General features: G+C 36.5%; 1 protein-coding gene across 2 annotated transcripts in view; it reads right to left on the bottom strand.

Moving 5' to 3' along the window:
• The window catches only part of galntl6 (polypeptide N-acetylgalactosaminyltransferase like 6), a 253,863-nt gene that overhangs the window by 40,716 nt on the left and 186,755 nt on the right, over nt 1-26,392 (bottom strand). For both annotated transcript variants that reach the window (XM_067404464.1, XM_067404465.1), the window contains one exon: nt 4,937-5,122. In XM_067404464.1, the coding sequence (XP_067260565.1) occupies nt 4,937-5,122 (186 nt within the window). The remainder of the gene's footprint in view (nt 1-4,936; nt 5,123-26,392) is intronic.

Here is a 26,392-nt window from a genome sequence, read left to right as displayed (position 1 = left end):
TGGTTACATGAAGAATTTACTGTCGGCTTTGTGTCATTAGTTAGGCTAGAGGACGTCTTCTGTCGAGAGCTGTTGGCTTTGCATTTGTTTGCGTGCGTGCGTGTGTGTGTGTGTGTGTGTGTGTGTGTGTGTGTATCAGTTTAAGGACAGGCTTTCCTAAAAAGCTAGCGCACAAACAACCACCTGCGTTTTCCTGCCAAAACTCACATATCACGCCTTTGTTTTCTCTCTGGCAGAGTATCCACTTTCCTACCGCAAGAACCTCTCTGCTGTAGCGCTTACTGGGGCAGAATCCTTTATTTGATTCTTTATCCTGTTTCAGATGTATCTAAGTAGTCTAAATCGGAAAACCAAGGACCTGATGTCCCAGTTGAGGAAGACAAGTGAAGAAGAATTTAGAAGAAGACTAAGCAGAGAATTTTGCATTACAAAGGCTGAAGAGCAGCAAATCATCACCAAACCAGACAGACCATAGCATACATTGTAACAACATTTTAGCACAGTTATAAAAAACAACTTGATGAGAAATGACAAAAGAGACAAAGATAACAGAAGGACGCAATATTGACAAACAAAGGAACATATAATGACATTTCAGTTGTTGTGGAGATGCTGGAAGGGGCCTCCAGTTTCCAGTTTTTCTTTAGAAGACTTAAGGCCTATTCAGACTGCACAAGTATTCTCTGAGGATGTCAGGTACATTTGTGTTTATCAGACATACTTTGTGATTTTTTTTATGCCAATATGAATTGCACATGTCTGTTTTTCACACAACCTTATTAAAAATGACAGAGCAAATTACTGTTGTCCAGTGGTATTTTGAGAAAATTTAGATAGGAATGTCTGTGTCTCATTTTCACATTAGCACTTTTCTTATTTTATTTTGACCTTCGTTCAATACTGCAACTAAAGCTAAATTTGACATTGTGCTGTCTGGTACCTTCATTACAGATTTCTGACAACATTTTAGGTAACAGTTGGTGACACAAGTGCTGTTGGCATGCCATCTGACATAAAACGATAATTAAATTAATTAATTAAGGAGCACTTGACACATTTGTTCTGTTTTTTTATTTTGCTTGTATTGGACTTTAGTTGGCTGCATCCAAAATCACATACTTCCCTATAAAAACAGTATGTGACAAAAGCAGTATGTCCAAATTCACAGTGCTCAAGGAGTAAGCAAAAAATACCCGGATGACCTACTACTTCCGGGCGAGATTGTGTGCATACGATGGACACTTTACTATCCCATGAGGCCACAGGAGAGGATTTGTGAATGGCAGGAAAGCGACGTAAACAACGCTGATAGGTCACATGATAATAAAAGCATGGCGCATGTAGTACGTCCGGATTACATTTGTACTACACACACTCATACTATATACAACAAACTTCTTTAAGTGGTTTTGAATTAATTACTTATTCAAAATAAGTACCTACTTAAGACAATAAGCGATTTCGGATGCATCCGTTGATTTTCTTTCTTTTAGTGATTTTCTTTCATAGTTACTCATTGATTGTGTTATGCACTGCACCTGGTTATCATTTCATTCATTGGTTTGTTAATACATACAGAGTATAGAGTCTATTTTCAGTTAGTCTTTGTTCTGTCTTAGTTAGATATTTCTTGTGTTGTTCTGTTTGAATTTATGCATTCTGAAGTATCCTGGGAACCTTTGTTTATTTTGAGTTTGTTATTAAAAGACTGCTGCAATTAGATCCATCTCCATTTCCTTCCCTGCTGCAACCATGTCGTGACAGCACTGTAGTGTCAGCATTAGATATGGTTATTATCTTAATTAATTTCTTCCCTTAATTATATATACATACATATATTCACTACCATTAGGGGCAGTTTTGGCCTAATGTTTAGAAAGTCTGACTTGTAACCAGAAGATCATGGGTTCAAGTCTTAGTGCCGGTAGAAAATGTAGTTGGGGAGAGTAAATGTACAGTGCTCTCTTTCACTCTCATTACCCACAACTGAGGTACCATTAAACAAGGCACCTAACCCCTAACACTCCCGGGTGCCGCAGCAAAAATGGCTGCCCACTACTCTGGGTATGTGTTCACAGTGTGTGTGTGTTCAATAATCACTGCTGTGTGTGTGCACTTGGATGGGTGAAATGCAGAGCACAAAATTCAAGTATAGGACACCATACATGGCTATGAGTCATGTCATTTACAAAAAGTTGTGGGGGTGGTATGATTTTTTTTTATGATTTTTTTTTTTTTTTTTAAATAGTTTTTGTGATGCATGTATCCAGAGCATATAACCCTCTGTAACAGCCACATCCAGACAACAACCACTCCAATCTTACTAAAAAACACAGAAATCACAACCCTATCAGGAAAAACACAGACATTCTGTGTTAATAACCGTAACTCAGACGTTATTTGTAAAACCAGTCAAGTCTGAATAGTTCTTAAGCCTCCGTTAAATTATCATTCCCAGGTACAACTTTGAGACCATTTCACCAAGCCATTTTAGAAAACTAGGAGAGTCTGTGGATTTGCACTCCCTCAAAATAACCACCATTCATGACAGCTACACAGATTAAGGCAAAAAGGTAAGAACATACAGTACTACAGAATCCGAAAAAGGGCTAAATCCGCATTCTGTTCCCATTATATGCTTTAGAATATCACATAGATGTCTAGACAAAAATGATAAAATAGTGAAGAAAATCAAAACGACTGTCATAAAGTACTTTTCAAACTCTTGAAAAGAATAACAGTGTTGACAGCAAAGTTGTTTATCCAGCAAATTAGGCAAACAGTGTAGTGTAGAGTGCAACATTAAGTATGAGCCCTATTTCCCAGCAGCCTTGGCTCTTTTTTTATTTATTTTTTTTTTTACCTATTTTATACATAATTATTTTTAAAAATATAAATAGTAAAAACTAAAAACTATTAAAAAAAATCCCAAGGTTCAAGACTTTATTTATTTTAATTATTTATTTAACACAAGATACCCCATGACGCACTGCAAATAGCATCAATCAATCAATCAAACAACCAATCAGTTTGATCAATCAATCAATCAATCAATCAAATCAATCAATTGGTCAGTCAATCAATCAATCAATCAATTAATCAATCAATCAATCAATCAATCAATCAATCAATCAATCAATCAATCAATCAATCAATCAATCAATCAATCGGTCAGTCAATCAATCAATCAATCAATCAATCAATTGATTTATAGCTGACCAAACTTTTTTGGAACAGTATATATAGGCTAAGTATACTTTATTTAAATAGTTTTTGTGATGCATGTATCCAGATCACATAACCCCTCAGCCTTGGCTCTTGAAGTGTTTTTTTTTTGTTTGTTTTTTTTTTACCTATTTTATACATAATTATTTATGTAGAAAATTTATGTATTTATGTATTTAACTAAAAACTATAAAAAAAAATCCCAAGGTGCAAGACTTTATATTTTACATTATTTAACACAAGATACCCCATGACGCACTGCAAATAGCATCAATCAAAGAAAATCAAACAACCAATCAGTCCGATCGATCGATCGATCAATTAATCAATCGGTCAGGCGGTCAGTCAATCAATCAATTGATTTATAGCGACGTTTTTTATGCAGGTTTATGGTAAATATTTAATTATATAAAATAAATAAAAAGCCTTAAAGAGACTTTTTGATTGCATCGTTCACAGGGTTTCATGGGAGAGGTTTGCTCCTGTGCTTTTTTGATGTGTTTCCCATTCTCATGGTAAAAATGTCTTCTGTTATTGGTGGACTCAAGGAGGACCTCTCTTTTCTCTTAGGATTGTGGGTAATTTAGTTTTTCCACCAGAAATTCTGCTATTTTTTTTTTTTTAAATGACAGTAAATTCACACAGCCGCGTGGCTTTTACAGAGTGACATTTTGCCTTGTAACAACCTCTGATCTCTTAAAGGTTTATATTTTATTCCAAAAAAAAAAAAAAAATCTATTTCTGTATAGGAGGACATTAATTTTACTTCCAGAACCCGATTATTGTACTCCACAATGGCTGGAGAGTTCTTGACAAAACATATCATGCACCATTTGTTCTTGTGTAAAAGTTTGTGTCTTTTGGTCATCCCAGTTTAAAGGCATAAAACCTTGCCATATCTGGCCAACCATCATTTATAAATAATCTGTTTGCTGCCTCTCTGGTTTCCTGCTCTTCTCATCAGCGATGGTCTGATGAGAAGAGCAGGGAAATAGAAATACAGCCCAGTCTTTCACATTACTGATCAGAGCTCTGTTTCAAACAGCCTGTGACACAGTACCTGCCGTGCGCTTGTGCGGCAGCTCCACTCTAATCATACATGCCAGGCCGCATCCCAGCATGCCTCTCAAAGGCCATACACAGCACACTGTAACCAATTAGAACTTGCCGTGCTGTGCCCACGTCTCTGGGACGACCGCCTGATGTTCAACCAAGCGAAGAAACAAACAGATCAAGCCTACGAACTAAAAACCGAGCTGGTATCAGATCAATAAGCGTCGATAAGTGCGAAAACATTTGCTGAAGTAGGCGTTTTAAAACATCTCATAACAGGGTCATGCACATCAAAAGCCATCTGGATTTGCAATGCTTATTTGGCGCAGTGGGGTACACTATAGATTCTATCCTCAATGAGTCTGAAAATAAGAAAGGTTTTTCTGTGATAAAAGGACCAAGCCACAGACAAGAAACAAGGAGATGGAGGATTCGTTTTGTTTTTTTAATCAACCAACTGCAGGGGGAAAGACTTTGAACGGGAAAAAGCAATTGAATTTTGAAATTGCTAGATTCAAAAGAGAAAGATAAGCACAAAGAACATTTCATATGATTTTCAGTGGCCTCTGTTTTCTCACAGTGACAGGCATAAAAAATAGAGAAATCTATGGGTACGTGCTGATGCCAGGGTAGGCAGTTTTTCTTTATCTGGACTTACCGAGAAGGGGAGGCAGCCAGTTGATATTGGCTTCACAGTGAGAATCCAGGAACGTGAGGACCTCTCCTCTAGCCACTGACGCTCCCAACAGCCGCGTGCGGATCAGGCCCTCTCGCTTCTTGGTGCGCACGATACGAACCTTAGGAAATCTGGACATGTACTCCTCCAGATGTGCCTTTAGATGATCTGAAAAGTGGCAGAAAAAAAGAGAGAAATTACTAGAAAGAATGCACCAAAAAAAAAAAAAAAAGACTAAGTCTAGGTTTGTGTTCTGTTAAAGGGAAAAAGAGGGAGATTGATAGTGTGTTGCAGTGCAGTGGTGCGGTAATTTAATCTCGGAATTGTTTCTCCAATCTCGTGGCCCCATTCAAAGGCATTAATGTTTAACACTCCATAAGATTCCACCGTTGTTAAAACTTAAATGAATTGTTGAATGTTCTCTGTTTCTAGAATATTAATCAGGATAAACAGACCCAGTGTTAAATCTTTGGCCTAACTTGCAGAACCAGTGATGGAAATGATTTCTTAACACAAAATGACCATGTAGATTCGACTCAAACACTGTCTTTAACATAAATTCAAAAACCTAGTGAAACACCTATAGCGAACTGAGTAAGTACCAATAAAATTAGATGTATGAGTAATTTAACCTCAGACATTAGCATGTTAAATATAGCTTTTTTACTTCATGTAATAGGATGTGCCGTAATTGCTCAATAAAACAATATGCATCATATAACAGAACATTGAAAGGCCTCTCCATTTTTTCTTTCTCTAAAACATAAAATAACAATTAATTCACTCCTCTGATCCGGTCAGATGCAAAGTATGCTATGAACTATAAATCCACTGCAGTTTCAGTCAATGCAATAAAAAATGATTCAAGTAGTAACACATAAGTAAGCTTCTATTATACAAATTTAAGTGTACTGAACACAGTGAAATTAAGAATCAAAAACTGCATTAGCTCATTAAATTGAGATATAAATTTACATCCAACATTGCTACTCTTGCAATTCAGCTTTCAATGCAATTTTTTTAGTTAATATGAATATGCACATTCCACAAACATCTTTAATTATGCTAACATGAGATAAACACAAACGAAAAATGAAACAGATGGAAAATAAGATTTTCTCACTGCCGGGTAGTGGGTAATGTATTTGACCCCTTTCAGTGACAGCACAAAGAAACAGCAAAGGCAGTCATTTCAAAAGCAAAGCAAAAAAAAAAAAGTCTTATCTTTCCACACATTACTGTTTGTTCATTTTCAGAAGCAGCAGGGGTGTACTGCAGCTTGTCAACCGTTTGCACATTATTCAAATACAAAGCATTAATACCTACACAAACTCAATCACCTCTTCCCAGCTGCTGTGTCTGTGCATGTGACTTTGTGTGTATCCATGTGACTTTGTGTGATTAGATGCTTTGGATGTACCAAATACATGGGCTTTGGATTACCACCAATAACATAAATCCATTAGATGCAGCAGCCATGTTTTGATGAAAGGTTTAAACTGGAAGGACCGGTAAATTTCTTCATTACATTCCAAAGCTGTGAAGCAGGCAACATTAAAGTTATACACATGAAAAGATTCATGCTTTGACTTTAAAGTTTGTGTGTTATGTTTGACTTCAAGAAGGAATAGTGCATACATTTAAAAACCTTTAAAGGGGGGGATATAATGCTATTTCATGCATTCTGACTTGTTTTGACAGTGTTAATGAGTTGGATTCTAATGCTAAACATAGCCAAGTTTCAAAACACGAGTTGGACGTATGACGGAGTATTTCTGTGCCAAAAATACTCCTCCAAATCCTCACAAACTTCAGGGTCTTTTTCCGAGTGTGACGTCAACGGGGTCGGAACTCCTTGTACGGGCACTTCTCCCGGAAGAGTGCACGCGCACACGTCGACCAGAGCGAGAGAGCAAGAGCACTTTGTTATTAAAATAACCATAGAAACCGATAGTTTCAATCACTTTTTTATTGGTTAAAATTAATGGAGAATATCTTGTGTTTTTCAGTGGCTGCTCAAGCTCTCAGGATCAGCGCTTATGGTTTCATAAACAAGGCCCAGTTCTATGCTGGATTTACAGATCATTTGAAACTGAAAGATGGAGCGGTCACAGCGGTAATGATCCCGGTCATGAGTCAGAACATCAGGTGGTGAGTAAAACTGCTTTGAATGTCTGTTTTGTTGGCAATAGGCGCCTAATTGCATATAATGTAAACAATACGAACATAGTGAATTCATAAATTCATTATTCATCATTCACTATATGCTATATTCATTATAGTGATTCAAAAGTTATCCATGGATAATGCGATGGTGTATTGCATGTGTTTAAATACATATGTTTAGCTGACCATTGATAGCTTGCAGCTGTTCTCAACACAAAAGCTGCGAGTGCTCGTGACAGCTCGTCACTCTATCTCCGCTCACACAACACGCCTCCAGGCGCTCGGCTGTTTTCAGAAAGACTCGGAATAGCGTATGTATCTTTTATAAATATAATTTAAAAAAAAAAAATTGAAATCACACAAACAATCTCTGAATCTAAACAGCTGACAGACATCAACAATAGCTGTGGTGTCCTTCATAGGGATGAGCATGAGCACTCAAGAGAAATAGTACTCGAAAATGAGAACAATGTTTTTTTTTTTTTTTTTTAAACTAATTATTCACAAACATTTCAAAAATAATTTTCTATTAAAATATATTCAGCTACTTACCATATGTGTATATTTTCTGACCCAATGAGCATTTCAATATCTGATGGTCATGCCTTAATTTTGAAATTTCTATAGTGTTGGTCCTTATAGGCATTTCATAATTTTCATGATTTTTCAGTGTCAGTTAAATCTCTTTTTGTGCCATCACCTACAAATTATTATATGCAATCTTAATAGTAATTACTAATATTGATGTGTAATTGGTAAAATGTGCTTGAAAAAAAATAAATAAATAAATAAATATATATATATATATATATATATATATATATATATATATATATATATATATATATTAAGAATATCGGCTTAAAGGGTTAGTTCACCCAAAAATGAAATTTCTGTCATTAAGTACTTACCCCCATGTCATCCCAAACCCGTAAGACCTTAATTTGTCTTCAGAACAGATATTTTTGATGAAATCCGAGGTTATCTGATCCACACATACTGTAGGCAGCAACGTCATTGCACCTTTTGAGGTCCAGGAAGGTATTAAAGACATTGATAAAATAGTCAACGTGCTACAGTTGTTCAACCCTAATATCATGAAGCAACGAGAAAACTTTTTGTGTGCAAAAACAAAACAAAAATAACAACTTTATTCAACAACTTTATTTTTGTTGCAGAGCTTCCGTGTTTATGTCCGAAAGCGGGCTCAGTATTGGCCAGCTCTGGTCAAGTGAGCAGCATGGTGCATGCTTTGATGCACACACAGGAGCCGGCCAATACCATGCCCGCGTTTGGACATAAAAACAGAAGTTCTGTAACAAAATAGCATAGCAGTATGACAGGGACAGACGAATTTGTTGGATAAAGTCATTATTTTTGTTTTGTTTTTGCACACAAAAAGTATTCTTGTCGCTTCATGATATTAAGGTTGAACCACTGTAGTTGCATTGACTATTTTATCGATGTCTTTAATGCCTTTCTGGAACTCAAAAGGTGCAATGACATTGCTGCCTATGTGTCTTAATTTGTGTTCCAAAGACAAACAAAGGTCTTACAGGTGTGGAACGACATGGGGTGAGTACTTAATGACGGAAATGCGATTTTTGGGTGAACTAACTCACACAGCAAAAGGACTCCTTGGCGGATCGGTCGCGGAGGTATCGTGGCTTCCGGAACGTATCCGCGAACGGACCCATATCGGCGTCCACTTGGGACCCGCAAATTGATACAACCATTAAAGTAAAGGCGCGTGCGCGTCCAAGGATCCAACATGGGTCCGCTCAGGATCCGCTGATTGACAGTAGAATTTACGGCGCCGCCCGGAGGCGCCAAAACGAATGTGACAGTCACACGGGTTTGGCGACTTGAATGCGGATCCGCCTAGGAGTCTCCTGCTGTGTGGGCACTCTTTAATTATGCACATGCTGAAACCTTGATGTACAGAAACAACAAGTAAGCCATTTGGCTCAACCAATGGTGTGAGTTTGGGACGTTGGGATCTGTTTATCTAAGTTTAGGAAACCTGTCTGAAAACAATCATTATTTTACTTTAATCCTGAAAATATGAAATAATACAATTACTTCTGAAAACATGTAGCACAGTAATCTTTTGATTTTACACTGAGCATTTATTTAACAATAAGCCCAGTTTGACACATCGTATTTACACATATGATGTCTACACCTTCAGTAAACTCCAGAGAAGGCTCATTGTGTCAGAAATGCAGCACCAACATATTTATTTTTAATATAGCACCAAAAAGATTGGCAACTTAATGATAGTAGCACTACAGACCCTCAGAGAGTTTCTGGTTTGTGTACTGAGAGCTCACTGCAGGCCCCCAATGCAATTATAAACAACCCAAACAGAGCAGGACATCTGTGATGAAAAATAAAAGAGTATATTAGCCGATGGGGAGACAGTATGTGGGGCGTTCATCTGTTGGACATCAAACAGCAAAGTATGTGTGTGTGTGCTTGTTCCTCTTGTTCGTTTTTTTTCAGGCCAGAGGCCAAACTCACTTTAGGGAACCTGCAGATGCATCCTCACTGTCTACTAAACTCTGGCAAAGTCACCTGCCTGCACAAGAGTTGCATTCAGTCCCTTCTTTCTGTTTCTCTCGCTCTCTCTCTGTTCTTCTCAACTCCCAGGGTGTCTGGCCTTCAAACAAATGGCCCCAATAAAAGTGACAGCCTCAATATGAGTTGCCACTGCACTCTGATCCCACTGAGCTGAGGTGGGGAGGAGACTCGCAAAACTTTTCCAGGCTGCCGTTGTTAGTGTAAGTGGCTCACAGAAGCGAAAGTGTCGGGTGGGTTTTCTCTCTCTCTTTTTCCATGTCCTACGAGCGCTTGATTAAACGAGGTCATAAATCATTGGTGCTGATGCGTGGCAGGCCGAGCGGTGGGGAAGGAAGTGACAAATAAACAGTTATGAGGAAAAGGCAAAGTTTCGTATCCCGCTGGCATATGGCTGACAAGCCATGATGAAGGGCAGGCACATTCTCTGCTTTGATGGTTTGCAGACAGACCTCTCTGGGCCACTACCTTCCCAACCTGGGTAGAAAATTTCATTTTTCTCTTTCCCTGGTGGTCTGTCATTAAGACAGATGGTCGGAACCGTTCAAGTTGGAACCGCTCAAGGTTTTGATGGTTTTTCAAACAGACGCACTTCTTCCACGCACCCTTCGCTTCATATCACATTCAAATCGACACTGGTGAGATGTGAGACTCTCTGAACAGTACTTCATTAGAGCCTGTTTCTTTGATATGAGAGCTACAGAGGGGCTAAAATTACCATTGTCTCTGCGATTCAAACTTAATGAGCGAGAGATTCACACCAATGAGTCACTTGCTGTAATTGTTGCTGCGTTACTGGATGAACTCGCTTGGAACGGTATTGTTTTATTAGTGTGGTGGTATTAGGCACAGAAAAGAATATTCCCTATTCTTAGCTGAGAGGCACAAAAGATAATAATTGCAGTTCTGACCATATGGTGTCCTTTGGTATCCTTTTTTTTTTTTTTTGCAAACTGTCAAAGGACTCTGAGCTTTAAAATTAAGTTTAAAATGAGTTTCTAAGGTTATTTGGGGGTGTGACATAATATATAAAGCTGTGTATAAACAGAAAATAACCAATAGTGTCAGTACACACAACTGACACGCCACACATACAAGCAAAGTACAATGTGAAAATGCTGCTTTTCAATGATTTTTCTCTGCTGGAGCAGGTGTCTTTTGCTTTAAAATGCATTTGTTGAAAATCATGGTTCCTAAGTCCATGCTTTCCATACTTCCCGTGATCTTTTCAGTCATTTGTGATTATTGGCAAAGGATTTTTAAAAATCATTTCAATTCAAATCGATCTGCTAATTAAACATTAAGACTGATTTGCTAAGTTGTTCAACCAATTCATCAAAAACAAATGACTCAAAAGACTGATTCCCTCACAAATTAGATATCCCTATGACTTTACATAAAAGTGGCATTTAGGCAATGACATAGCTTAGTGATGAGAATTATTTTAGAAATAAAATACTGTATACAGTATATATTATGCATTATCATTCACAGGTTTGGGGTCAGTAATAATAAATGTTGTTATTTTGAACTTTCATTAAAGGGTTAGTTCACCCAAAAGTGAAAATTCTGTCATTTATTACTTACCCTCATGCCGTTCCACACCCGTAAGACATTTGTTAATCTTCGGAACGCAAATTAAGATATTTTAGTTGAAATCCGATGCCTCCGTGAAGCCTTCATAGGGAGCAATGACATTTCCTCTCACAAGATCCATAAAGGTACTAAAAACATATTTAAATCGGCCGTTGGCAGTTTGACACATGATCCGAATCATGATTTGATACACTGATTCATTTGTGCTCTGATGCTTCATGAAGCAGTGTTTTGAAATCGGCCATCACTAAAAAAGTTTTTTTGGGCGCACCAAAAATATTCTCGTCGCTTTATAATATTAATATTGAACCACTGTACTCACATGAACCGATTAAATATGTTTTTTGTACCTTTATTGATCTTGAGAGAGGAAATGCCATTGCTCCCTATGAAGGCCTCACAGAGGCATTGGATTTCAACTAAAATATCTTAATTTGCGTTCCGAAGCCGAAGCCATGCCGTTCCACACCCGGTCTCACGGGTGTGGAACGGCATGAGGGTAAGTAATAAATGACAGAATTTTCATTTTTGGGTGAACTAACCCTTTAAAGATTTCATTAAATAATCCTGAGGGGAAAAAAAAACAAAAACAAAAAAACAAAAACAACAAGGTATCATGGTTTCCACAAAAATATTAAACAGCACAACTGTTTTAAACTCAGATAATAATAAGAAATGTTTCTTGAGCACCAAATCAGCACATTAGAAAGATTTCTGAAGGATCATGTTACATAGTAATGATGCTGAATATTGATCTTCGCCATCACAGGAATAACATTTTATTTATTTATTTTTTTTTTTAAAGTTACTTTAAATTGTAATAATATTTCACAATATTACTGTTTTACTGTATTTTTAATCAAATAGACACCTTTTAAAAAATCTTTCTGACACCGCATTTTTGAACAGTAGTGTATATGTAATTTCATGGACTTAAGTTTTAATTAATTTACATGACCAAATTTTTAACCTAAAAAGTCAATAAAGCCACATGTGACAGTTACTGTAAGAAGTGCCCTGATTTGTACGTGATACATTACTGGGCTATCTATCTTGCCACATTGCGTCACTCAACAAGTATTTTTTCCTCGCTAGCTGTGATTTAGCTGGAGTTTGCCGTAATGGACTCATTACAGTGAATGAATTAGCTGCTTTGTCTCTATGCGCATGTCGTTGGGCTCCTATAATGCTGCTGACATTGTAGTCAGGATTCGTCTGTGGCCCCCAGAGAACATGTGCAGAGAATAAAAGCATTGCCACTGCCTTTATTCATAATATACGGTGTTTTTGAAGCCTGCCGTTGGCCAGTGTGTGAATAAAAGAAAGCCACCCACCCCTCTTATTGCCGTGCTTGTTGGCTCCAATTTACTCAACCGCTGTTTTCCTCAGGGGGGAGATACACACTCCCTTGAACCGTTCATAAATCCGTCTCTGCAGCGAGATCAATGTTCAGACTCAATCCCAATTTATTACATTGCCGCTGTAAAGAGGAGCAGAAAATGAGGCCTGTGCAGGAAACCCAAAGGGATCCTGAACGCAGAACAAGGGAAATGTCTAACAATGCCTGACAATGTGTTGAATGATTTTGTTGTTGCAATAAGCCTGTCACAAATGTCGGGAGACGCATGTTTAGTTCAGAGTGTGGTCATCAAAGCAATAACAACAACAAAACTGTGAACCTTTCATAATTCAAAGCACGAATAGGTAAACAACAAAAAAACAAGTTCAAGACAACTTTTAAGTGTTGTTCCCCTCTACAAAACTTGGCACAAATTGCCTTGAATATGCTGCTTGCTAATTAAAATGTGAGTCTTAACTCAATTAAAATCGAAACTGGTATTAAACACTAAGCGAATAAGATTCACAATATAATTTGTTACAAAATTGCTTTTGAGCTCCTCGATAAAACCATCAAAATGGTTTTCAGTTTTACTTTAGAAAATGTATCAACCAGACAGTGTTAATTTGGACAGTTTAGTCATAGTTTTTGTATTTTCACACACACACACACACACACACTCACACACACACACACACACACACACACACACACACACACACACACACACACACACACACACACACACACACACACACGCACAAATGTATTCAATATTTATTCATGTTACATCCATTAATTTGTCAATTTTACTGACTAAAATGGCATCCAATTTCAGTCGCCAAAATTTTTCATTTGATGAGTGTAAAATGAAACCAGATATATTTTATTAAACATACCAACATTGCAAAAACGTGAAAATGTCCTTGTTGTGAGACCTAAGCTCTTGTGTTCATTCACTTCAGTTTCCTTTCACACAGTATGATTGGATTATTTTAAACATATTCTTTTGAGATTTTTCTTTAGTAAATAACAATGTTAGTGGATTTTAATATCTTTCAGTGTAGTTTTTCTCACTATAGTTCAATCAGCAGTTCATTCTAATTAGAACTGTTCTATTATCATTATGATGTGCATTTTTCATTTTTGTTGAAATAATCAAAAGTTCACCCACAAGGTGAACCGTCAAGGTGCTTTGACTGACAGGGTGAGTAAGTGATAACAGGAAAGTGAAAGTGAAAATAGCAAATTTTCTTAGTGATATATGCTACAGTATTTACACTAAGTGCAAATAGCAATATAGTCTATTTACACTAAGTGACAATAATATATTTTCTTAGCAATATGCCATTTAAACTAGGTGAAAATAGTGATATGTTCTATTTACATCAGTTAAAAGTTCTTTGCAATAAGAGTCAATTGTAATTATATGTTATCTACACTTTATATTGGCAGATAATATTTGCACCTCAGTATTTTTGTACATTAACAGGGTGCAATAATATCATAGAGTGTAAATGATTATATTTATTAAAATGATTATATGGATGCTGCCTTATTGGTAGAATAAAAACCTATCCCTAACTCCTACCCCTACTCGCTACTGCTGCACCACCGAATACATGTGTCCTTTTTAAAACTTGAGTGGCACAACCAGACATTGGTGGGCGGAGCTAGTGTAAACAGAGTTTGCCAACAAAAGAGGCTATTTGCACTTAGTGTAAATAGACACTCAGTTTAAGTTTTAGGTGAACTATCAATTTAACACTGGTAACAGAATAGCCAAAATACTACTCTACAGCTTTTATAACATATATATCAAATATGACATAACATATATGATAAGACACACACATACTTTATATATATATATATATATATATATACACACATACATACATACATATTTATTCAAATCAATTTTTTATTCGATTTCCTATTGAACTTTCAAAGCAATCAATTGCAAAGGATGAAAGGACAAGGTCTTTGGGGATATAATTACAACCAAACCTCTACTCAGTACCAAGAATATTTTCTGTCGCTAAAGGAAAGGTCTTTCATGCAACATTAAACATCTCAAATGGAGAAGGAGGGAAATAAAAGGAAGTTTTATTATTGTTCTGTATACGTCTGCCTGCTGAACATGAGTCAGAGACTCCGGGAAACAGAAGACCTCAGAGGTGAAAAGCTTATGTTGGGTTTTAAGGTTAAAGAGAGACATTCGCAACAGCCTGCTGTCTAGAGGATTCAATGCAGGATTAGAGGACTCTGGTTAGAGTAGGCAGTGAATTCTGTTTAGGTACCATATACTTTTTCAGAATAAGTAGTAGGCTGTTGTCTTCTTGTATCGTTCTCAACAAATTTCAAAGTCAAACAGTTCTCAAACTTTAACGCAGAGATATATAATACATATTGGCCCATCTAAAGGTCAGAAAACTTATACGACAAGTAAACTGACCAAAGATTCTCTGAGGAAGTGAAAGATTTGTGTGGGCGATGGCAGTTAGAGATGAGGCATGTACTGACGTGCGAGGACAGCAATTGATATTCCTCTGGCAAAGTTTGCTGCGTAGGGTGTATGATAATTCAGTCGGCATGTGTTCCAGACAACATTTGCTATAGCCAAAGAACAAAGACCCGGCCTGGATCCTATTGATCCAGCAACTTTGTTTGCCTGTGGACGAGAGCAACAGGAATAACTGTCAAGGTAAATTGAGGTGTGAATTCTCCATTGTAGTGACCAGCACCTCTTCCATGCACTCGCTGCCACAGACGCCCAATCAAAGGGCAGGTGGGTAATTGGCCAGGCTATTGTGGTGATGCTAGACAGTGGAAAAGGTGAAGCCCCTCCATTAGCCTCCCTCTAGTCCTCTCATAGAGCCCACATCACAGCATCAGTTTGTTTTTCGCTGAGGGGGAAATACGGCCTTGGTCTGGACACGGCGGGATCCGTGCGCCTGCAATGGTCCCTCATTAATGGAGAGGTTGCCTCCACACAAGGCAGGTTTTGTTTGAAAGATACACCGGTCGCTCAATGTGGCTCTATTAAAAGAGACATGGTCATTCATCTCGGTGTGGCGCGGAAAGCATGTCAAGCAACAATGAAGCACCACAGACGCTGATTACTAGCCAAACAACACGCTCCATTCTCTGCGGTGGAAAGACGGAGAGCAAGACACACATAAAATAGAATTAATGTCACTCTGCCCATTAATATTTTGTACGGTGGATGTTTGAAAGAAAGGAGACAATGACATTCATTATTCATTTTTTTGTAACAGCAAGGACAAGCAGTAGCTATTCTTGCATCGATGCAAACCTGAGTGGATCTAGATGGAACATTTGCTAAAAATATTCTGCAACATTTCTCATTTTCCTATGAGACAAACCTCAATGAAACCTTCATTGTAACTATAAAGTTTGTATTGACATTTTCTAAAACCTATCATGTTTAATTATATATGAGAAATATATATATATATATATATATATATATATATATATATATATATATATATATATATATATATATATATATATATATATATATACATATATATATATATACAGTATATGCAATTTAACCTGAAATAGACTCAAATCTATGCGACACTGCACATACTGCCAACTATCCAAGTGCTGCCAATTCAATGAAGCAGAACAGGTCTGGGCCTGACCTGTTCTTGGATGAGAGACCCCCTGCTTGCTGATGGAAATGATGTTAGTGGGGCCAGCAGGGGGCATTCACTCATTCAATGCTTTGAGTTACAATGCTTCAGAGCTGTGAAAAGTCGCAGCCCTTAAGATGGGATGTGAAACTGAGTTCTGAACTTTCTTGCTGCTGCAAAAAGTATTCGTCAGTATCTTTGTCATTTTTCCTATGAAAATATCTCAATGTTCTTTAAACATTCTTAACAGCAAAAATACACCTGAAATAAGGTAGTAAGTTAGTTGTTTAAGTTTAGGTATTGGGTAGAATTAATGGATGTATAATATGGTCATGCAGAATAAGGCATTGATATGTGCTTTATAAGTACTAACAGCTAGCCAATATAGTAGTATACATGCTAATAAGCAATTTGTAACAGTGAGAGCTGGACCCTAAACTAAAGTGTGCCTTTTTTTTTTTTCTAATTGACAGGAGTGTGAAGCACTGAAAATACTCATAAGATAGAATTTTTAACTGTATAATGGAGTAAGAATTGAGTTACTTTTCCACCAAAACTGATCAAAATGCTTGTTAAATGTTCAATATATATATATATATATATATATATATATATATATATATATATATATATATATATATATATATATATATATATATATATATATGGCAACAACATACACACATTTATTCTATGGGGCTTCTGAATTCTCGAATCTGATTGGTTGACCAGCGTTCTAAGGTATGTCATTATTTTCAGGGAAACGCACGGCTAAAGTAGTTCTAGCAGGTCTTAACCGCATTACAGTTCCACTTCGCCAAGTGATTTCAGTTATTTCAACAGAATTATTGTTATTTCAGTTATAACAGCAAGAGAAACAAAACCCACAATGACACCGACCAAGAAAATAAATATAGTAAACTATAGGATGAAAATGACAAATTAGTGTCATGGTTTTTTTCCACAAAATACATTTTATTGCGTCCTGAAAGCACATCCTCTCTCTTTCAAACATACACACGCACTGTATAACGGACACACACTCGCACAAAAACATTTTGTCAGTGCTGCTCTGATGAGTTAATCAGTAAAATGACTCACCAGCGAGGTATTAACTGTGCTATTCTTGAGGTAGATAAACTCAGTTTCGTTTCGCTATTAGTAGAGACAGTGCTGCCGTGAGAGAGGCACAGACACTCATAGGCTACTTCACATATTCTCTCTCTCTCGCTCTCTCTTTCTGCATTAATAACTGTGTTAATAAGTACGTTAATAACTGTCTCAATGGTATTATTCTGCTTATTCACCCACAAATGAAAATCAACCGTCAAGGTGATCCAAACCTGTATGAACTTCCTATCTTTTGTGCAACACAAAAGAAGATGTTTTGAAGCACTAAATAAATGACGTTTTAGAATTAGCAACAGAGGCTAGGGATGAAATGCGTAAGAAATTAGTCCCACACACAACCTGACAAATGTCTTGAAATACAACATCGGAACAGTGTCTTGAGGTGTGTTAACCAAAGTATAAGTGGAATAATTGACTCCGGGCTGTTGAATTCTTAGAAAATAATGCACACCCGAGGTATAACGGGTGTAACATTACCACCTCAGGTGTGCATTATTTTCTAAGAATTTAACGGCCCGTCGTCAATTATTCCTTACATATACAATTCCATCTAAATATTTCACAGAAATAAATTGGTTGGGTTTTAAACTAACTTGATACTTAATCCTAAAAATAATGTTTTGGCCACAAAAACAATGAATTGCTCCAGATGTAACAGACTACCCTTAGACTGAACATTCTTCACCTCTGCACAACCTTTCAACAAGGACCATCTGTGGCATATAAGTAAGTGCTGCAACAAAAAATGTGCTCTCAACATCCCAATTTAATGATGAGAGCAAGTGAGGGGAGGTGATAGAGCACCATGGGAGGAGAATGAGATACGAATGATGGACAGGTCATTCTGCAAAGGAACAGTAAGGAATACATGTATATATTTATTTTTTACTGCCCAGCCTTCTGTTTGCAATAGCAACCAAAATATCAGAAGAAAATAAAAAATATGGCATGGTATAGATAGGTTTCAAAGTGGGAAAGAACAGCTGCCACTAGAATATTGATATTAGATTGTGATGAGCCGACAGCCGAGACGTCAGCCAGACACTGTGATTGGAGGAGGGAAAGTGCATCTCACCAGAAATCGTAAGAGACGTTTAAAGCCCAATATGATCGGCTGGAGGATAATGACCTTGTGAATCTCACCCTTTACTAGTCATTTGATTTGCACATCATGTTAAAACATTGCTTTTCTCCTGCCATATAAAGGCCTCTTAATGTCAGCAGAGCTCAATAATGACATTTGTTAGATGGCAGCGAGTGCTGTTTGATGAACACTTATACATAGGGGGGCAGTTATTAAAACTAGAGAAACATTCAATCAATGAGCAGCCGCAGCAGTGCTTTTATTCAAGTCTTATATTGTACATTTATGCAAATTAAGATTAATTAACACATATTGTCACCTGTGACAGATGCATTTACTGAAGAGTTTTATTGGACGCACAAGATCTCAGCCGCACAATATATTTTCTGTTCTCTTTAAGTTTATATGCCAGTTTACACTGCCATCCTTACTATGCATGATTAGGTGGTGAGCTGCATTTTTTATTTTTTGCTGCCTTTTCCCCTGCAATCTGGTGATCTATTTTTATATCTCAACCTACCAATTAAGAACCATTGAACTAGAGTGACCTTATGCTCACTTTCTCTTATATTCCATTCTTACAATGTGCTATTTACTGTCTGGTCTTAAAATACAACCCTTTCATTTAAAATAAAGAAAGAAAATGGGTATACTTATGCCCCTTTTAGGCACTTACACACTCCAGGTACCCTGCATTGCACTTCAATGCACCACATATTGTTTGATGGACACTTTTGTGCCAAATTCAATATTGAAAGCTTTTTCTTCCATCATAATTAGCAGACAGGCAAAATTGAACACTAGCGAAGTCAAAGATGGGGAAGATAAAATGGAAACAGGCATATAAACAAGCCATGCCATTTTAATGGTAATTCATTTGAAATTATAAGCAATTTCAAGTATTTGAAGCCTCAAAGCATCAAGCAGACAGTTTGAGTGGAACCCCATTATCTGTCCATTAAAAGCAATCTGCTTTGGAATCAATTTTTCATTTGGTGAGATTCTGTTTGTTTGAAAAGGTGATGTCTCAGGCAAACAACAATTTGCACAGTTTAGGCATTGTTGTGGCGGTGAGACACGGTAATGTGCACTGACAGGGCTATAAAACTGAATTACATGCCTTGTAGTACAAATCACAGATTAGCTCAACACCATTTTACTAGGACAGTTATTTGATGGGATTTTTAGGATATTGAGAGCAGAAGTTCTCAGATGATCTTGCTTTACAATGCTGACCCAAAACAGAACCAAATTTGTTTAAAAATGGCCTTAAAATCAAACATTGATATGTTTGTATGTATATTCTATTATTATTATATGCAAAATGTGCAAAATTATTAACATGGAATAAGCTATAATTTAAATATATATAGTAAATGCATGAACAGCAGAAATATCATTTAGGTTTTATATTTTGTCACTGGAAAAAATATAAGCAACAGCAGAAGTTTATATTTTAAATGTTAGGTTTCCAAATGTCTATTGAATTGTAAAGGTTGAAGCCATTAATTCACTGCACAAATCACATCACCATATCCTCATTGTAAGTGAAATCATATTTAGGGCCCTATTTTAATGATCTAAGTGCATGGTCTGAAGCACACAGCACAGATGTACTTAGGGCGTGCGCATGGTCCAAAAGGGTTATACCTAGTCTCTTAATGAGTCATGGGTGTGTTTTGGGCGTAACATGCAATAAACCAATCAGAGTGTCATCTCCCATTCCCTTTAAAAGCCAGTTGCACTTCTCCAGAGAGGAATCCTTTATTGTTTAATATTTAAAAATGTTTGTGTGCTGCTGGTCGTCCCTGTGTGTGTAACAAGCAGAGTGTATGAACATTGTGCACCTGCCTATAGGCACATATTAATAATGTGTCCTTTAAATAACAAAAAAAACAAAAAAACAAATTGCATCATTGACTTTAGACCAAGTTTTTGTTGGTCAATGGCACAGTTGTTTTCAGTTGCCTCAAAATAGGAATGTGCCTGAACACACCTCGTTTTCAGACCAGCATGGCCATGGGCGAACAGATGGGCGTGAGTGCATTTGCCATTTAAACAACGTGGCGCTGGACATGAAAATGATAACTGCGTCGAGCTGAAACTAGCAAAATCACTTGCGTCGCACCTGGTGTCACATTGCGTCGAATGTATGATAGTTCATTCTATCTTTATTCTAGTCTGGCTCATTTTAATGACTACTGTATATTGTAAGTTGTGTAGTCATTTTTGTTTTGATTACATTTCATTAAGTTTATTACTGTAATCTGAAAACTGATTTTGCTTACAAACAATAACATTAGAATTTTCAAACTTGAGAATTGGCACCAAAAATAAAATCTGAAACTTTAAAAAGACAGTTAACATTTATTTAAATAAATTAAACTTATTATATAAATAAATTAAAGAGGCCATATTATGCCCTTTCACAAAGTCTTGATTTCGGGGTCTACTAGAATAGGTTTTCCTGCTTGAATGTTAAAAAAGGACATTGATTTTTACATTATTTACATTGTTGTAGCACCTCTCTTCCCAGCCTGTCAGTAATGACCTGTTTAGTTCCTGTCTCTATGAAGCCCCTCCTTCCAAAAAGCACAATGTGTTCTGATTGGTTGGCTGAACCAGTGTGTTGTGATTGGTCAACCGCTTTGAGCGTGTTTTGGAAATGTCACGCCCCTTACCATTACAGCGAGTTTCAACACACTACTAACGCAATTTAACCAGGCCTCATTTTTTTTTTCTTCGTATTCCTTGGGCGGGAATGATTTAAATTAGGAATATTGTGATGTGAATGTTTCTGGAAGAAAACCTTCAAGAATTTGTGTAGTCTGTTTACTTTGGAACGATGTTCAATCTGTTCCTTGTAATTTGACCCACCTGAAATTTGGAATGCTGAAAGACTTATTGGCCAACCTCATCCGTCTCAAAACAACTTCAAACTAGAACTATTGATCTAAGTTTGTCAGCTCAGCACTACTGATTCATTCCACCAGCAGAGGATAAAAACAGCAGCTCAAACTCCAGGCCTGGTACATATCACGGCAGTAGCTAATGTTCCCTCACTACACATAACTATAACAGTGTGCACAAAACGTCCTCGTCAAACTCTCAGCTGAGAAATCCAGTTTAGAGTGAGCAAGAGCTGCTCCCACCACTCCAAGAGACAATAACCAGCACTGGAAGCAGAATTGCACATCCAATAAAGTCCTTTGTCTTCAATACAGCGTACGACAGACACAAAACAAACAGAAAATAAAGCAGCAATACGAATTCCACTGACAGAGCACCTTGAAATCCCATTGTTCCGCTCTGCTGATAAACAAGCGAGGGATGAGCGCAAACATTAATTTTGGGCTTTCGAGTCCTGGAGACGGAGGATTACATAAAAGACTCAAATAGACCCTAAGAACAACACTGCTGATATAAAAAAGCACAAAACAACAACAACAGAAAACAAGACATTAAGTCCAAAGTCTAAGCAACAGGACTTCCTTATCTACAACCGAACGGGTTATATTTTAAAAAAGGCTATTAAAAAAGAAGTTCAATAATGAACTGTCTTTCTAAATAATGACTTAATTAACAAGTAGCTCCATAGCCAAACCAACAGATGGAGCTGGAACAGGACAAATAGAAGTCATCTGGAAAGCTGCAATGAACACCTCCAAGAAAGCAGAATAAACTTTTGTTCTTCAGGCGAGAAGAGCATTCAGAGCACGAGGCACTAAGCGGAAAGTCAAGCGTTTTGGAGGAGGAGGCCAGGTCAGCAGAGAGTTGCCACGGCTGGGGTTAGTGCCAGAGTGCCTGACCTTTTAAAACAAGCCAAATATTCCCATAGAGAGGGGTGCTGTTTTCCAGCAGTCGACCATTTCCCCACCCCTGCACGCAAAGAGGAACAAGAGGGTTGTGACGGACGTGCTAGAGATGTAAGGATCAATCTATTTGTGAAAAACCTCCATAAACCATCTTCTTCACTCTGACGAGGGGTTGGAAGCCTGAACATTTGTCAAATCATTAACAGCTGCATTCATCTTTCACTAATTACAACATTATCATAAATGTATAAATGGTGCCTGGGTGAAAATGCATAATGCAACAAAATGCAGATGGCAACAATAGACCTGAGAAAACATAACTCCATTTTATGCTTCAAAACAAGGCCTGCTTTTTAAACAAACCTGATATGAAAATAAATAAATAAATAAATAAAAAAGATCAAGTAATTAAAATAGTAAATTGTCTAAACAAACTGTCTGATAATGACAGTTGAAGCAGGTACATTTAAACACTTCGCATTAAAGAATAACGTTACCTGAATCATGAACATAGTTATTATATTCAATTCAAGTGTTTTCAAATTCTGCAAAACCACATTGCAATTCAAACAGCAATATTAACATTCATCAGTTGGCTGTTGAAAGTATTGAAATGGCATGATTTAGCAAATGATGATATGTAATATGAAAACCTCTTCTAGCATCTGTGCTTTATTTTAACCAGCAAAATTGCAACACTTGTTTAAAGCAATTTAAAAATACCTAAAAATGTAATATATCTTTACTTTATTAAATCAAAAAGTATTTGGTCCCAGGAGTGCCAAAAGGCCACTGGGGCGTACTAGAGTGTTCATTGGAAATTGAAGGTAAAAAAAAAAAAAAAGGTTATTACATGCAAGTCAGGAGATTAATAATGATTAATCTAGCCATAGCTTATGGTTGTAAAGAGATATACACTGTAAAAAATGACCGTGATTTTAACAGTAAAAGACTGTAAAAATGCTGCGGTGAAAAACTGTCAATTGGTTTACAGAAAGTTTCCGTACTATATACGGTGAATAACTGTAATAGATCTAACGGTACATTTAATGTAATTTTACGGTAAAATACCGTTAAATTCACAGTTTTTGGAAGTGAAAAATAACAATTCATTGTAGAATTTACAGTGAAAAACCATAAATTGACATTCCCACAATTCCCTGCGTGACACTTCACATTTGATATATTTTCGTTGAAATAACTCCGTTTCTTCTTAGTTTTTCTCATTTTTTTTCTAATCAGTTTTGTACATTAGGGTTTTATGTTAAATCTAATGTTGTTAAATTAATGTTTAATGTTTATTTTTAAAATTTCATGCATGTTACCATGATGGTGTTTAGTGTGTGTGTGTGAATGACACTGTGTGCACCTTCTATATATTAGTATTGTCCTCCTCAGCTTGTGGAAAAGCTGCTTGTGATGAACTTTGATTCATCATGTGACTCTTATCACCACTGTGTTTGGTGACTGTCAGTGTATTATAAAGGTACAAAACAGATATTAGTACTTCATTAGGTTGGTAAATTAACATTATATCAGTTAATAAAATACGTTATTTTACCGTAAATTTAACAGATTTTTTTTTTTTTTTTTTACGTTGCAACTGTATTTTTTTACGGTAAAGTTCTGGCAACCACAGCTGCCAGTTTTTTACTGTAAATTTTACTGGGATTTTTTTTACAGTGTACAGTTGTTGTCGTTATTGAGATTTTGAGACAGGTTATCAGAAATTTGTATTTCTGCTGTAGCATAGTGAAATTTTAGAGATTGGCAATGGACTGCTTCTTCTAACTTTCTAGACAGACTTTTATAAAGGTCAAATGAGCTGCACCTATAAATATTAATTCTGAGGTACTTTATAGGCAGGTCACTTGGGTCAGTAAGGTGTAAGAATATTCCAGGTCATGAAACTTTAAAGATATACATGTTCATATTTCAGCCAAAAGGAAGTCAAAACCAACAAAGCATGAGCACTTTTATGCCTAATTTCAATAGTTTGAAAATGATTTGTGCTTCTAAAATTCACCCCTAAAACAAAATATGCAAAAAGAAAATGTAAAAAAAAAAGAAAAAAAAAAAAAGTGATTTTTATAACCAGTGGCTTCATAAACACACTTTTAAAGGGGGAAAAGAAATTACATCATCAATTTTGATGTTTTGGTCTCTGAGGGCTTAAGAGTTAAAAGAATAAAATATCATGATTAATGAATGAAGCATCAGCTGAATATATATTTATTTTTTTCTTTTTGGAGATAAGAGAAGCGATAAGTGAGCGCATGAGGGGGAGAAGAGACAGAGAAATGAGAAAGAAAAGCAGAGAGAGCGTACAGTAGTAATACATATTTAAAAGTTGCCAGACAGTTTCTGTAGTGCCCTCACGTAGCTCAGCATTTGTTTTTACCACACAAAGCAATCATTTGCCGGTGTAAACTGCATTTACTGTATTATTTGCTGTATAGGATGGGGAGGCAAAACATTCACTTTTCCTCTTATTGTGGATTTAAATGCCTTTTTAAATGGGATGGCGACCAGCCAGGTTCATTAGACAGGAAAAAAGCAACCTCTTTCACACCTCATTGGATTGTGGGTTTATTTTACAACCATTAACTTGCAATTCATTTTCACTCTCCTTAAACAAACCACTGTGAAAAAAAAAAAAGAAAAGAAAAACAACAACAACAACATTTTATTTAACTCCAGTTATAATCAACACATTCAAACCAAAGTCCTTTTTTCCTCCACTGGAACAACATGGAAATTTCCCTTCATAATACTTAATTATCATTTCCCATCTGCAAAGTTGTTTACTTTACACCTTAGGAAAGGCTTCTAACAAAGCGTGTTTTGATGATATGGTTTGTATTCACATTTACATGTATATCCAATTTCATATTCAAAGAGTGTTTGGTGCACAGTCAGTGAGGTAAAATGTTTATCTGTTATTATTTCCTCTCAGGGTATAAATGTGTTAGTATCACGTAGAGTTTAACTTGAAGACCCATCATTGTTTTCAGACTGATCTGTGCCAACTGTAAGGATATACAACAGCCAGAAAACATTTGAAGAAAAAAAATGTACAGGAATATTAAAAAAAATATCTGTATTTCTGTCACAAGATATGATGTGACCATCTTAACTCATCCCAAAAGAATAATTACCTATGTTTACACTATTGTGTAATACTTCCATATTTACTAAGGGAAGGGACACATAATGAAATAATGCATGTTATGGCTGACAACCAATAAATGGCCGAAAATAGAATTCTATACACTTTGTATTTAAATAACCATGAAATAAAACACTAAAAACTAAAATCAATCATTTTAGATGCTTCAAGTGACATCACATGATGATGTACAGTATGAAAAGTGGATATTTATTTTCAGATTTTTCAGCGTTAATACTCACTTACAGTTAATCTACATGTAAAAAAAAAAAAAAAGAGAGAGGGAAATGAGCATACACAATTTAATATCCAATAAATTAAAAGTCTCCAATATCGACTGATAACCAAACCAGTACTAATATTGTACATCTCTACTTAATGTAATGAACTTTATAGGTTTTTGGCTCAAGTACACGTGCTAAATGGAGCCAGAATGTGTGCTGAATAAAAAAACCAAACTGCGAATCATTTCTTATTTTGAATGCTGCAATTCAGACGCAGTTTAACCCTTATAAAACCCCTAAGGATCGAAAAGATCATGCAATATACTGTACACACCCTAACGTCGATGTAAAATTAACAGCAGCTGAAAACTGGAATTTGTCTTAATCACTGCCAACAGCCCGTGAAGATCCTGTTCAGTGCCAAGTCTCATAAACATCTGTTGAAACTGAATTAATTTCTGGAAACGAAAAAAGAAAAAAAATTCTAACCACATGCTTGTCTAATTTCCTTTTCTTATTTATTTTTTTATATTTGAGAGCAAACTCTGACCTGCACGACAAGCAGGCAAGAATCCAAAGCAGGCGTGAAATATTACATGTGGTGCTGTCAAAAAGCAACATTTGGCACTGCACACACAAGAGACAGTTAGATGTGAGGTGAGAGAC

This window comes from Chanodichthys erythropterus, chromosome 12 (assembly GCF_024489055.1).
Source record: "Chanodichthys erythropterus isolate Z2021 chromosome 12, ASM2448905v1, whole genome shotgun sequence".
Taxonomy (NCBI): domain Eukaryota; kingdom Metazoa; phylum Chordata; class Actinopteri; order Cypriniformes; family Xenocyprididae; genus Chanodichthys; species Chanodichthys erythropterus.
This window is presented reverse-complemented; position numbering and strand designations above follow the sequence as displayed.